This window comes from Ceratosolen solmsi, unplaced genomic scaffold, assembly GCF_000503995.2.
Source record: "Ceratosolen solmsi marchali unplaced genomic scaffold, CerSol_1.0 scaffold2, whole genome shotgun sequence".
NCBI lineage: Eukaryota > Metazoa > Arthropoda > Insecta > Hymenoptera > Agaonidae > Ceratosolen > Ceratosolen solmsi.
Genome location: NW_011948422.1, coordinates 6,004,632 through 6,020,541, shown reverse-complemented (window position 1 = coordinate 6,020,541; position 15,910 = coordinate 6,004,632). Strand labels below are relative to the sequence as shown.

The 15,910-nt window shown below is 27.2% G+C and overlaps 1 protein-coding gene across 6 annotated transcripts; it reads right to left on the bottom strand.

The window, feature by feature from the left end:
- Positions 1–4,828: 4,828 nt before the first annotated feature.
- LOC105361901 (uncharacterized) lies at positions 4,829–15,653 on the bottom strand. Of its 6 annotated transcripts, none has more exons than XM_011499203.1 (5): positions 15,555–15,653; positions 12,472–12,602; positions 5,703–5,879; positions 5,104–5,208; positions 4,829–5,034 (listed from the first exon to the last, which is right to left on the bottom strand). In XM_011499203.1, exons 2-5 carry the CDS (start codon positions 12,580–12,582, stop codon positions 4,966–4,968), a joined length of 462 nt encoding a protein of 153 aa, XP_011497505.1. In that variant the 5' UTR covers positions 12,583–12,602; positions 15,555–15,653; the 3' UTR covers positions 4,829–4,965. The 6 variants fall into 6 exon arrangements, with proteins under 6 accessions (XP_011497505.1, XP_011497499.1, XP_011497500.1 ...); XM_011499197.1 differs by lacking the exons at positions 4,829–5,034; positions 5,104–5,208; positions 5,703–5,879 and adding exons at positions 6,906–7,901; positions 8,301–8,426; positions 8,636–8,821; XM_011499198.1 differs by lacking the exons at positions 4,829–5,034; positions 5,104–5,208; positions 5,703–5,879; positions 15,555–15,653 and adding exons at positions 6,906–7,901; positions 8,301–8,426; positions 8,636–8,821; positions 14,911–15,080.
- Between the last annotated feature and the right edge of the window lie 257 nt (positions 15,654–15,910).

Sequence of the window (15,910 nt, the reverse complement as noted above, 5' to 3'; positions counted from 1 at the left end):
ATCGAGAAATTGTTTTAAAATTTCTCTAAATCAAGCTATTTATTATTAAATTTTAAATGGCAAACATTTCTGTCATAAAAAAATTAACACTTATAATATATAGTTATGCAACGCTAATAAACTATCAGCTGAATTTTATTCACTAGTGTATCGTAATTGAGCAGACTATGTAAAAACTTCCTCGACTAATAGTATTAAATCCGACGTCTATCAAGCTTCCAGCTCTTTTATCAAAGTTGAATGGAAATTTTTCACTAGGAGAAGATATAAACTGTTCGGCGTCTGGCACAGCTTACCACTTAGGAGGCAAACGATGCATCGACTAAAAGTTTTCCGGTGAAACTGACATGAGCCGAGGGATGTACGCGTGTCGTTGTACCCTCTCGCCATTATTTCAACGTTGCGACTATTTCGGGCACGCGTCACCATCCCAACGCGTGCCTTTCACGACTTTCTTCCTTTTTATCTTCTGCGCTCGCGTTTTTACAATGGACTTTTTGGTCCTCTTCACGAGCGCCGCAGATGCTATGGATATTTACGGCGGCTGTAGGAGGTGCTTTGCTTTACGGAGGCCTTCAGTCTTTGATATAATTGTAAACTTCAAAATAGATCAAACATATGGGATGTGTCTTTATGGGAATTCAACATCTTACATATTCAATTCTATTCTATATAAATAAAGCGATTATTCAATGATTACTACTATTGAACTAACGATAAATTTATTAAACGATACATTGTTTAAATTCATAACCTGTGCCATTATTTTCGACTTAATGCATGCCTGTTGTTGAAAAATTGCTTCAACAATAATGTCAATTAGTTAGGAGTATTGAGAATTTTATTGCTTTATAATGAATATTTCAGAATATAACAACGTAGAAGAACGGCAACAAACGTAAGAAACATGATTTGTAGTATTAGTCGTTGAATATATCTTTTAAATTACAGATAAAAAAAAAATTAATAATTTTCAAAAACATTTAACAATCCCTGCAATCAATAAAGCGAATTATAAACTTTTACGTTCAAAATTAACGTTTTACTGTTGATCATATTTCAATAAAATGAAGAACATATATTCATTTTGACAATTATACGTTTTTCTCAGCCTATTCTGCTGCAATTTTCAATATTTATAGTTGAATAATTTAATTTAATAGCCGAGTTTAATTCTTTTTTTTTCTTTTACTGCTTTTTAACGTACTTGCATATTTTACAAAGACTTTATTGTAACATTGTACATAATGGCTCGATTAAATAATTTAAGAAATATTCGACAAAAAACAGGTATTCTCTTTGTAGGTCAATTATAAAATACAAAGCCTTAAAAAAAAATATATTATTATATACTTTTGAACTTATTGCAAATATTAACATACGATTTTCTAATACTTTTATAAAAAACAAAAAAACAAAAAAAAAAAAAAAATGAAGAATATTAAATAAAACAAAAACAGATTTATAGACAATTTTAGTAATACAGATGTTTAATTGGTCAATTTTAATTGAATAAGATTATACATTTTTATTTAATCTTATATGTATTTCATTAATATTTATTCGTATCAAGGCATTTAGTTATCCAAATTTTTATGCGATAAATTCTTCTAATAATGAATAATACATTTTTTATCTTAATTTACGCATTTTTTTTTCTCAGACCAAACAATTTAACAATAAACATATATTATTCGATTAAACTATTTTATCGGAATTAAAAAGTAATTTTATTTATAATAAACTTGGTTTTACAATTGTGTGGACGATATACAAAATTAATAGTTCGTATTAAATGAGATTTCAATTCTTTTTATCGTATTCATACATTTTCATAATTTTAAATTATTTTCAAGTTTAATTTTGTACTTTAATACCTATTTACAAATAAATATTTTCCTTGGGTACGAATAAACATTAATAACTTATTCTTCAGTTACGTCAACTTTACATTGTATATCGATTAATTTTTGTATATGACATTCTGATGTGATCATCTGTGAACACATACATGTAAATATTGAAATAAAAAAGGTTAATTTTCTACAATTTATCTAATAATTATTATTGTTTATTAGTATAAGACATATAAATATATACATATTTGAAAGTTAACTGTTTATAAATCAATTAATTTATTCTACTAGTTTTATTTAAATATCAGCTACAATATAAGTTTATTTACTATATTTATAATTTTAAATAAACAAGGAGTTTAAGATGTGCTTACATTGTATATTCAATTTTCATAGTTTTAAAATGATCAGATTTTAATTCCATACCTTACGATATATATAATTTATATACTGACATTTTAATAGTAGTATATACAGATATATGTTGTCTTTTATTAGAGATAGTAAATTTATAGATAATATAATTTGAAAAGAAATATATATAAAGGACAACCAGTGAAATATATTAAGCTTTTAATTGTAATTGTATAAAACTTAATTAAATGTCAATGAAAAGTCATTAAACGCTTAATACTTTTAATGTAAATCCTAAACTACCACGTGTAAATGAATATCATGCAAAAATACATTAAAATTTGATTATATATGATTAATAAATATTTAGTATATCATCTTTGTAACTAATACTTCTAATTCATTTATAATTGCTTTCATAATTTTACTATTAATATTGTTTTTCGTTATTAATTAAATTTAAAAAAAATATTACATAAAATAAATATTGTATTACGATAAGCGTAATTCACTTTTCTACTAGTAATATTAGAAATCAAAATATAAAACTGTAATTGTAATGCAGCATATTGCAATTTTATAAAACTTTAGTATGTCGGAGACTAAAAATTGTAACACTACTGTTTACGAATTAATTTTATTATAACAAAAATATTAAAAATAATATAACAAAATAAAACATATATTAAAATTTATAATTAAAATACACTTACAATATAACTCAAACCGTTATTATTTTAATGTATATATATATATATACTTAAATACCCTGCATAATAGTGTTCATCGCAGCTTATTTGTATTTTCGGTTGCTCATTATTAGGCGTCATGTTCTGCATTTATTTACATTTTATTTTGCATACACACAAACACACACACACACACACACACACATATTTGCTAAATTTTAAAATTCATTTGATATTTTTATAATTCATATTGTATAATAATTATTTTTCATTAATAAAGTATTCTTCGATAAAAAGTAAAAGTTTATGATTGTAGTTTCTTATAATGTAACTTAACGATAGTATTAAACTTATTTAATCATAATTTAAGTATCATCACGTATTTATCAATATGTTATATATATTTTAATAACATTCCAAACTAAGAATGTCGAAAAATATTAGTTTTCAAGAAAACATTAACTTAGCATTACTATTTTGCCTTGGTTTATAATTATTTTCGTCTTATTTTTATATAATATCTTTTATTCGCTTATTAAATAAAATTTTAATACATTTTAACATACAACGTATAGAGAATTAATATTATCCATAATATTAATGAAGTATTCGATAATTGATATTATTATGTAAGCAAAGTATCAATATAAAGTAAATTAACTTAAATATTTCGTTCATGATTATTTTTTAAAACCTTTATTGATGAATTGATTTATTTTTGAATATTTATACAAATATTAAGTTTATGGACTCGGATATAATTTGCAAATATACAACTGAATGTTTAGGACAAGTATAAAAAAAAATATTATTTTATTAATTTAAATTAACATTACTTTTTAATATAAAAAGTATGAGATATTTATAATATTTAAACCGATTATCATTTTCCTTCGTATATAATAAATTTAATAAGTAATTATTCATATGAAAATATTCAAAAATTTGTTATTTAAATATAAAATATGTTATAAATATTTTTTATGAATCAATTAAATTACAGAATGGAAATCGTCTTAAAATTAGTAAATTTGTATTATGAAACATTCGTCATTTAAAGTAAAAAAAATGTCAAAATATGCTAATTTTTGCATTACATAAATATACTTTAATATAATATAAAATTATCGTAATTCTTATACTTTTAATATTAATTAATAAATACAATATATTTCATTTATAGTTTTTAACATGTGTAACTGTATTCTTTTTATTATAAAATATTAATTAGTATGGCAAAAACAATAAATAATTTATTATATCCATTTATTAGTTTATATAAGAATATTATCAATATCTATATTGAATTAGTGATGTATGGATTAATTATTTAAAATAATTCTTTCTTTTCAACTATTTGTTTATAATTTTAGTATTTTCTTTTTATACAAATATGAAGTTATTTTGTTTCTAATTCTTTTTAAATAAATAGACTTTAATTCATTTTCATATTATGAATAAATTTTTAAATATAATAAGATCGAATGATATTTATATAAACATCATTTCGTTAATATCAATACATAAATATTATGACGTATTTCTTAATATATAAATGTATATTATGAAAACAGCAAAGGTTCATCAAACAATGACGTTTATTTTTCTATGCCATAAAAATCTTTTGCAATAATTATTAAAATTAGACAGTGCTGATGTAATTGTAGTTTATGAGATCATAAGTAAATTTTAAAGTTTAAACAAAATTTTACTATCGTTTATCTATATTTACGATGTACATTGTGATAAAAATAATAAATGATAATTATCTTAGATTTTCTGTTATTTTAAATTATTTAACCTACGTGTAGTGTCAATTTAGGACTAGATAATTTTGCCTTCTTCCGTCTATATATAAATATTTTATAATTTTTTTTATATTCTATAGTATTAAATCATTTTTACATGAAATTTTTCTATGCAGTGTAACGAAAAATATACAACATAAAGATGTTTCATCATAAATATATAACAATTCTCTAGCACTGTAAAACCACAACTGGCCTATATCATAAATAATGTCATATTACTCTTCTATCCTTTATTGTTATATCAATTGCAACGTTTTAAAGTTTATTACGTACAGCCAATGCTGTATTTCCCGCGTACAGAATCGCATCTATAATTCCCAAAATCTGTGGACAAAGATTGAGATAATTTTAAACCATGAATATACTTTCTATTTATTAATTATGAATACTTACTGCAGCTACCATTCGTCTTCCCAATCCTTGATTAGTTTCTTGGGCAAGAACAACGATTGATGCGATTAATATAAAAAATAAGGCAAACGAATTGTAAATAATTTCCTAAAACAAATAGATTATTTAATGTTGGAATGACTAATTATTCACTAAATATATATGTTTTATTCTTTTTATTGTATAATTTACTGTCACGTACGTATACATAAATTTATAAGTCATCTATATGTTAATAAATTTCATTAATAAATCTAATGAAAAAAAATTATTTTAAAATTTAATTTATGTCGCCAATGTCAAAATTCTTTGAAATTTACGATCTCATAAATAACTGCTCGTTCAACTAATAAAGGAATAATTTTTATGTTAATATTCTGATTAAAGATGTATGATCTACGTTCATATTAGAATAACTCTTCAAAATAATCAAAAAATTATGTTGAAGGCATCATTACGAATTGGTAGTGAAATTGTACGTGAGCCGAGGTAAGGTGACGAAGATAATTTATTAAGACAATATAATTTAAATACAATAAATGCGAACTTATCTTGTGAAGAGAAAAAGGTAACTGTAAAATAGTTAAAAAATTTTTACTTACATAGTTGGTTTTACCAATAATTGCTTCCGAAACTGGAGAGAAAACATAACTAATTATAAAGATAGCCGTGCCGATCATAAAAGCTGTTGCCACCAACATAAGAAAGGTATCACCAGATGATAGGAAGCTTTCGTTAATCGCGTCCACTTCCAAGCTCATTATTACTAACCCTACCACCTGTGTTTAATAAATTTGAATTCTGTTAAATTTTTAAGAATTATTGAAACCATGGAAATTAATTCATTTTACTCGTTTATTCATTCATTTATTGCTGAGTATAGCCGATAAACTCAAATAACGTAATTTCAAATTTAAAATTGTAAGATCGTATCGGCAATAAGTACCAACATTGTAGTGAATCACTGCAGTATAATTGCCGTACAACTCAAGAATTTATTATGTACATCAAGTTTTCAAATTAAAATACCTCATTGCGATATTTATGTATACTTACGTGTCCGATCGAAACTCGATTATAATTTTAAAATCTCTTAGAGAAGTATTATTGAAAAGGTTCTTTAAATCTATTTTATAGACTATATATATATATATATATATATATATATATATATATATATAAATGTTGTAGGCCAAAAATTCAAATACAATTAAGTGATTTATTGAATAGTTATTAGAAAAAGTACACGGTGTAATCGCTTCTATGCGATATATGAAAATTTAATTCCATAATCATGTGTCGAATAATCATAACGAAAATAATATATAATATGTCTTCGTTACTAACTTAAAAATTTTACAAAATACAATATTCACATTAAATTATGCCGATTTATACTTAAATTATGGATATTAGTATAAAATAGTATATATTTAAAGCTTATATTATTAATATAAATTAACGATAAACACAACAGTTAATAGAAAGATCTGTTAATAGATTAATAGTCCATACAGCATTAAATAAATGCATAAAATAATTTATCATAATAATCTTATTATATTGAACCGCTTAATTATTCCTTTTGATTCATTCTTAAATTCACTAAATTCTTAAGGCGTATAATACTCATAAAATAATAATATGAAGTATATAAAAGCATATAACATAGGCTATGTACTTCATTGAAAATACTTTATTATTTGATTTAAGAAATATTCGTATGTTTTATATTTTTATAAAGTTTCATGTGGCTGTTTCTTTTTTATATATCGCACATCCGTATTAAAGAACAAATATGATTATACGTTTTTTGTAACAATCTATTTTATCGTTGTTGTTTAAATTTAATAAATTACGCAACAAATTAAATACGAAATAAATTTCACTTAATGCAAATTAACAATGTAATGTTCATCTTATTCTTCTTTCGTATTTGCTACCGTATGAAATAAAAATTAGATCTAAAAATCTAGTGTAATTTAATATAAATTTATATAATCAATATATTCGTATTTGTAAAAAAACATTACAATGAAACTCAATTACTAACAATGCAGTGAATGATAGAGAAATTCGGCGTTGCAGCGTCTTAATGGATTAATACTATAAAACGCAAAATGCTTGTTTTTCCAATTATTATAACAATATGGTTTCGCTGTAAATTTTTAGACGAGTATATTTTGGCTTATATATTGTACTCTACATATATTATGATATCGATGCAAGGCAGTCATATACAATAAGCATATCGACAATTTCAGTTTTGATGATAGCGTTATAAAAATTCACATCGCTTTATGTATCTCAGCACATTGAATGAGGTATATATATTGCTTACGCATCTATAATGATAATTTCGAGTAGATATATTGAACATTGACATGAAAAATACGTAAATAATACCAATACTTTGTTTATAAAGTAATTACTTTGCTTCGAATCTTCGATTAGCCAATGATATTAAGAAAGTTATTTATCGCTTATTATCTTTTCGTTTTAATACAAAGTATAAATTAAAAACAAAAATGAAAAGAAAAATAGAAAAACGCTTGTTGCGGGCAACAATATTATCAGTATTGTCGTAGCAATGTTCGCGTAAGTACATGTAAGCATGAAAACATCTATACGTAGCGATGAAATCAATAAATCAGTTTCTGCTCGCATTTCGATTGTCGCGTAATATGTCGATTTTTGTGCGGTGTCTCGCTCACTGGAGCCTGAATTTATAGACCCCGAGAGGTACGAAGAGCAAATATGGTGCTAATTAGGTACAGTGTTGCGTTTATTAAGCCGCAGATCTGAAACAAAATTAAAAAAAAAAACACTTTGTTTTTAATTCCTCATTTACGTTTATATCATTCGTAACAAATGAAGGAAAAATAATATTCATAGCGAGCATTTTTTTCTTTACAAATTTCCATTTAACGAACATGTTAATCAATTTAATTTAATACTTTATTTAATAAATGTTGAATTATTTCTCATTTGAGCTAATATTATATTTGCAGAATATGACAACATAACGTAAAAATTGAACGAATTATCAATACATTTTTTAAGCAAAATATGAAGTTGATTTATTTATGTTGAATGGCAATTAAAGTAAAAAAAGGAATCTTTCTTTCAATGTTAATATTATTATTCTTCTATTATTGACTCTACTAAACTAAGGGATAAGAAATAATATGAAAACTCACGGCTGCACCCATTTCCAGCTTCTCACTTTCAGTCCGATTATAATATCGTCCCTTCGTGACCTTAGTTAAGAGCGTCACCGAAGCGGCAAGGAGAAGAGCAAATGCGAATGCATGAAACAAGAGTTCCTGTACGAAAAATCATTTGTATTGAATATTGTTTAATAATATATGATAATATATCATTTAATGCATATTTCTTTGACAATATATTATCAACAAAAATAAATAAATAAATAATTTGCCAACGACCCATGATTGAAATATACATTAAAGTTATAAAATTATGTCGAAGTACTTGAGTACAAATAATTCTTCGTCAAAATGAATGTACTCACAAAAATAGTTTTCGAAATGATGGATTCTGTTGTGTAGGAACAGAGACAGCTGAGCACTAGAAGAAAACTTGCGATCATGAAGGTGGTCGCTATCAGTATGAAGAATAGATTCTCAGTGACCGTCTGGCCACCAAAATAATGGCTGATCACGTAACCGCTTAAACCCACGGAGACGATGCCTAGAGCCTATTGTAATATTACACATTTACGTGTATAATTTTTTTAGAATAAATTTCGCCTTCCCTCACCTTATCAAATGCAAATGCAAGACTTTTATATAATGATCACTTTCATTTCTTCCTCAAAATCTCCTTAATACTTCATATTTAAATGTAATCTATTAATAATGGCCATAAATACTTTGTCACGTAATTACGTATAAATGTAATAGTAATGAGAGATTGATGTTATTACATTTTTTTTTTTTTTTTTTTTTTTTTTTTTTTTTATATTGACACAATTATTATAAAATTAAAGAAGGATGTCTATCAAATAAACTATGTCCCACTACAAAATTGATGAAATCAGTAACTTATCAGAATCTATAACGTAGGCTTTTAATAATTTTCTTTACATACGAAAGATAAAGAGCAATTAAATAAAATAATGATCATTAATAATATTAATTTTTTTGCACTTAAAGAAAATATTTTTTTTTTTTTTTTTTTTTTTTTTGACACTTATATTGAAATAAAATAATAATCATTAATAATATTAATTTTTTTGCCCTTAAAAAAAAAATTTTTTTTTTTTTTTTTTTTTTTTTTTGACACTTATAAAGTATTTTGTAATTGTAAATTATATTTGATTTATTTTGTCGATATTAAATCACAATAATTACAAAATATTGCCGTTGTTAATTTTTTGAATATATAAAAAAAAAAAAATTTTTTTTATCAAAAGCATTATCAATAATTGATTATGATGATTTAATAAATAAGCGAATAAAGACAAAGTAAATAAATAAATAATCGCTACCAACAATTATTATAATGTATATATATATATATATATATATATATATTATGTATAATAATTATATACATATTGACCAATATTTACTTTTGTAGCTATTTGATAAAAAATTCTCTACTATATGTATAATGTCAGAAATAAAATCAAGAAATTTCTAATATTCCGCATCGTCTTTTATAAAAGCATGAAAATACTCTAAGCGGGGCATTTTATTTTAACACTAATTAACTTAGGCGTGAAAATTATTTACGTTTTTATACGTACGGAAGAAAATGATAAAATGTCCTTGAAAAGACTACACGTAGATAGAGCATGTTTTAATTTGACACTGCACAAGGAAAAATCTCATATACATGTACGTATGTTTTCCCATTTTAACTATTCATGATTCTGATATTGCGTACAATTTTTACCAAACATTTTATCGAGTGTTTTTTCCTTAAATGGATATCCAAGATTTAAAATAATATATTTAAATGTCCTTATTTATCGTAATTTTCTATTTTTATAAATCTTTATAAGGAATATGTGAAGCACTCGTGGCTAATGGATTTATTAAAATGTTTTATTAGAGATTTATTACAGCTGATGCTGAATGAAAAATAAATTTGAAGAAATAGTTGAGTTGTTACCCGTGAAAATGTAAGACACCGATATATCGTATATTGTAAATTATGAGGTGATTTTTCGTTCGTTGAATATTAAAGTGATGAAATCGCAGTCTTAAAATATATATGACATTCACAGAAATGTGGCTACATAAATATATAAGAATACTTGAATGATGCCTCTTTAGCGCTATTACTGGTCTTAGGATTTACGAACACTAGCAGAACTTATGCCAAAATTTGTAATTGTTGTTGTTTTTTTTTTTGTTTTTGTTTTTTGTTTTTGTTTTTTGTTTTTGTTTTTTGTTTTTGTTTTTTGTTTTTGTTTTTTGTTTTTGTTTTTTGTTTTTGTTTTTTGTTTTTGTTTTTTGTTTTTGTTTTTTGTTTTTGTTTTTTGTTTTTGTTTTTTGTTTTTGTTTTTTGTTTTTGTTTTTTGTTTTTGTTTTTTGTTTTTGTTTTTTGTTTTTGTTTTTTGTTTTTGTTTTTTGTTTTTGTTTTTTGTTTTTGTTTTTTGTTTTTGTTTTTTGTTTTTGTTTTTTGTTTTTGTTTTTTGTTTTTGTTTTTTGTTTTTGTTTTTTGTTTTTGTTTTTTGTTTTTGTTTTTTGTTTTTGTTTTTTGTTTTTGTTTTTTGTTTTTGTTTTTTGTTTTTGTTTTTTGTTTTTGTTTTTTGTTTTTGTTTTTTGTTTTTGTTTTTTGTTTTTGTTTTTTGTTTTTGTTTTTTGTTTTTGTTTTTTGTTTTTGTTTTTTGTTTTTTTTTTGTTTTTGTTTTGTTTTTTTTTTTGTTTTTTTTTTGTTTTTTTTTTGTTTTTTTTTTGTTTTTTGTTTTTTTTGTTTTTGTTTTTAGTTTTTTTTTTTGTTTTTTTTTTGTTTTATACTATACATCTTATAGTTTGACGTAGAAACACTTTTTGGTTGAAAAATCAGTAATACGCTTATTGATTTATATTTAGAATACATTGAATTATTATAGAAATTGATAAAAATAGAGAACACATCGATAATTGTGTTTCGGGTTTTATTTGCTAAACAATACCTTTTAATAGTGAACAATTCGATTTTTATCACATTTAGAGTCTGACTTAAACAATAAATGTTATTAATCAATAGAAACTTTACGTAATGTAGCTGCACTGAAAAACTATATTAAGTCATATGCAAATGCCTGAAAAAAGATAGCGCAAAACTCGATAAAAATATTTGTTAGCGCTTATAATATTATACTAAGGTTCAAGATCAAAATTATTATTTTGTAATATAACGACAAATAATCGCTTAAATGAGTCCTATTGTGAAAAAGCTCACGATAAGATTCACAGTAAAGTTCTATCACAACTAAGTATTTACACTATATCACGGAAGTATTAAGTCAGAGTCAATACAAGCAATTCTTATTCAATTAGGTCATCATCGAATGGACTTTTTGTAATAAAGTGGTTAATATTACATGTGAGACAAGTGCCATGATTGCACAAAAATAAAGATGAGGTTTTCATCATTGATAGCCAATGGTTAGCATCGCGAGGTCAAATTCTTATACGACACGCGAAAACTGTTTAGTCTCGATTTCCAATCTTTTCTAGCAAGGCTACATCTGCAGTTGTAGAATTTCCCGATTTATTTCATAGAGTTTCATTGTAAAGTTTTTTTTCTTTTCTTTGAAAATTAAATTCTTTTTGATATTTTACAAATAAAAATATGTGCGTATGCGAACACGTCTAATATCATCTTATATCATATTTTTATAATATCGTTTCTAGATGTTCGAGTTAAATATATTTCTTAATAACTAAGAGAGTCGAAAATATTTGTATCTTCGTATGTAGCAACTGAATCTGTGCTTAGCTCATAATTAATTTTACTTCACTAATAATTAAAAATGCAAAGTAAATTACTTCGCTCAATATAAATGATATTTAATGAAACGTCGAAAACAATAATTACTTTCTTAATTAATATTAAGTATTAATTATATTTATGGAAAAACAATTTTAATATATTATAATAATTATAAGTAGAATTATAATTTGTAATTGATAGTAACCGACTTTAAAATTAAGTAAAGTATTAATAAATATTACAAAATAAATAAACAAATTTAAGATACAAGAGTAGGTGTCTCGATAGAATGTTGTTTATAATTTAGCGCAGTAATCGCTCGTTAAATTAATTACATGGAAGCGGTTGAAAGCGTTCTTAGAAAAAATGTCTGCATCGACACAACTTGTTGTAGCGAGAGACTGAGTTAATACGAACCACTTGTGCAAGCTTCAGAATCCCGGTCCATGATCTGCAAAAGGTGGTATTTATCGCCGATGGGCTTCCAGTGGTAACCGTTCGGGTTTGAATCGTAACCGAGTGCGACATGGTTAACTTTTAATTATTTTCTGCAATAAAATTTCAACATTAGTAACGGCATTTATACATATGAAATAATTATTGAATTTGAATGTAAATTAAGGCTAATATTGCATAGTAAAATATCATTTTATCACATGAAAATACGATATGAAAGTGAATTTTAAAGTAAACATTTAGCATTCGAAGACGGATGCGAATTTTTTAATGTAGAAAACTGTCTAACTAATGATGTAATTAATTTTTTCTAAAGTAATATAAATATATCGAGCGTTAATTATAAATTATATTTCTGAAAATAAAATAGAAATTATTCGTGGAATATAATAGATGCGAGATAATTTTATTAGGATTAATGCACCAATTTGCGCTTAAAATTTGCGCAATAGTTTTGACTATTACTATATACTCACCCAATGACTTAATTGTTAAATTACTGAAAAGAATTAAATAAATCCATTATACCTAGTACATAATAATGTTACACGACGATAAGAACAATAGCAACCTCAAGAAAATGGACTTAATCTCCCCGGTGAAGTGCATATGCGCGGTGACCATACGCTAAAAGAGCACAAGGCCAAGATACTTCCACGGTGACCCACATTTTTAGCAAAGCCGCACAGCGCGTGTTCCTTCTCTCTCTCTCTCTCTCTCTCTCTCTCTCTCTCTCTCTCCCTCTATTATTCGTGCGCGTATTCTCATTCGTTTGGTCGCTTGCAAATAAAAATAACTCCTACGCGTGCACCATGGGCTTGAAAAGTATGACCGTGGCTTGGTCGATTTTTCTTCAAAGTCCTCCACAAGAGCATTCCTGTAAGTACCTTCCGTTCCACCCTTTATGCAATCCTTCCTTCGTAACCTCAACACTTATCAACTAGTCATTTCCTTGCCCGATCAAACACGTTACTTTGGAATCTGTTGCACATTCGTATAGTAACACAAACATTTAAATATATAAATATAAATATAAATATATATATATATATATATATATATATATATATATATATATATATATATATATATATATACATGTATGTAAACGCTTGATTTTTTTTCAATGAATTTTATTAATGAAGAAGTCTATTTACTTTATATTTTGTCTTAATAATTAAAATATCATGAATATTGATTATTTATTAGTACAATTAAAAGATACCAATGAGAGGGAAATTTTTCAATTAAAATTACTGTTTATTAAATCACAATCACTACGTTCAAAGTGTTAAATACATATTTTAAAAATAACGTATTAATATTTATGTATATTTTATTTTTATACATCTTTATTTAAGTATTTAAGGTAATAAGCAATTTATCTTCAATTAAATTAAAATGATTGTGAAAATAATAATCTTTAATATAAAAGTTTAAAAATAAAACGTAATACTATTTTAAAGAAAATTAAAGATCTCTATAAAAAATATTACTTAATTTATAATCAAGAACTTTCATTATTGATGAATTTACATTTTTCAAGGTGCATATATTTCATGTAAATAACGCATTATCGCTCGACATTTTACGTAAATTTATCATAAAACTTATTGCAGATGTGAATGGAAATTTAAAAGTAACGGAGGGTAGAGTGAAAATTGCACTGGCTATGCGATTTCCGCGCCTATCATCAGCGATGACGCACCTATCAATCGATATTTGCGGCGCCAGTTCGTCCCCGAGGATCCATAACATGTCGCCATGTATAGACGCCTAAAGTCACGCACTTCAACTTACCATTGCACAGCCGAAATTTTCCTTTTGCACCTTGCTTGCTTTACCCCCTCTTTCGCTTTATACCATAAGCGATGAGATTTTCATTGAGCCACTGGTGACGCACACCTAACGATTACCCAATTGATTGACCTTCTCATTCATCGTTGGAACGACAATCGCTCGACCAATTTTCCGCTCGGCCAACGATTTTCCTTACGACGGGACGGCTTTTTTCACGAAAATAGCTCGAGCTTTACAAGTGTCCAGAGGTCGTCCATTACCATTCAGAGTTAATGATCTCTCTTTTATACGAACTTCGTCCTTACGAGTTATCCGGCGATCTATGCATATGCAATCAAAACTGTTGTTCTCTCAGCGCTCCCTCTTCGGTTTAAATACGTAATTAATAATCGCGTGTGGCTCTATTTTAAGGATTACACAGTCCGATTTAATCGCCTCTAACCACACGAAGGATTAATTCCTATAAATTCCGTGATTTAATTGTAAAAGACGCACTTTACTATTGGGCTTTAACTGATTGACCTGGCTTGATACATTTTACTTTTGGAAAAACGTTAATAAATTAAGGTGGGAAGAATTCGTGTTGTGGATTATAATTACCTTAACTCAATGCCGTTCGTTTTACTGTCACTTACATAAGGAAGGCTTATTCTACGGGTAGTCCCTTTCGAAAACGATTCCCTTATCCCTCGATAAAGGAGAAAGAAAGATTTTTTCTCCGTCCATGTACGAGTGTCACAAGCCTTTGCAAGGGAATGGATATTATTGCGCGAGTCGTAGAGCCAAATCGATATTGTCGGCTAAGACGTTGTATTTTTAGATAAATAAATCATGCCGAATCAATACCGCGTATCGTTGTGAAAAACAGCGTGTACAGCTCCGGCGGCTAAAAATATTCAACCGATCGGCGCTCGCGCTCATTAATGCCATCCTTACATTCATAAATGAGGATGCCCCAGTGGGAATGGGATCGGCGAGACGTTTAGCAGTGGGACAGGGGACGGACGCCGCGTCCAAATCGGATCCCCACCCGTGTTCTCCCGTGCATTTCCCCGCGGAAATTCGAGCCGCGACTCTACGATAGCGCGGAACGGTTCAAGAGAGACAACGAGAGAGCGAAGAGCGTGCCGGCTATTTTTGTCACGTAAACAAATGCAGCGGAGGTGGATTAAAAGGATCCCACGAGGGTTGGAGATGGGGGTGGCTGATAAGTGGCGATGGACTCCCTTGCTTCGACGACTAACCTCTGCTTCGCTGCTAAGGGCTCGTCCGCTTCTGCTCTGCCTGTGCGTGTGCGTAGGCGCGTGCGTGCTTATGCGCGCTTAACTTTTCGTGCGTGCGTGCGTGCGTGCGGTGAGGCGCGTTTTGCACAGCAGGCCAGTCGATTCGTCGTGGCAGCTCGGGTTTGACTGAGAGGAGGAAACGCCGCCGGACGACGCGCGACTCCCTTGCTCTCGCACTGACGTCACCGATGATATCATCCTACGCAGTCGTGCTCGCGGTCTTGGTTCCCCGTACCCCTTGGCCATCCCGGCCACTCTCCGCCCCAGCCGTCGACAAACGTAACGCGCGAGCGAAGATGTTTCGCGAGATGAGAGGG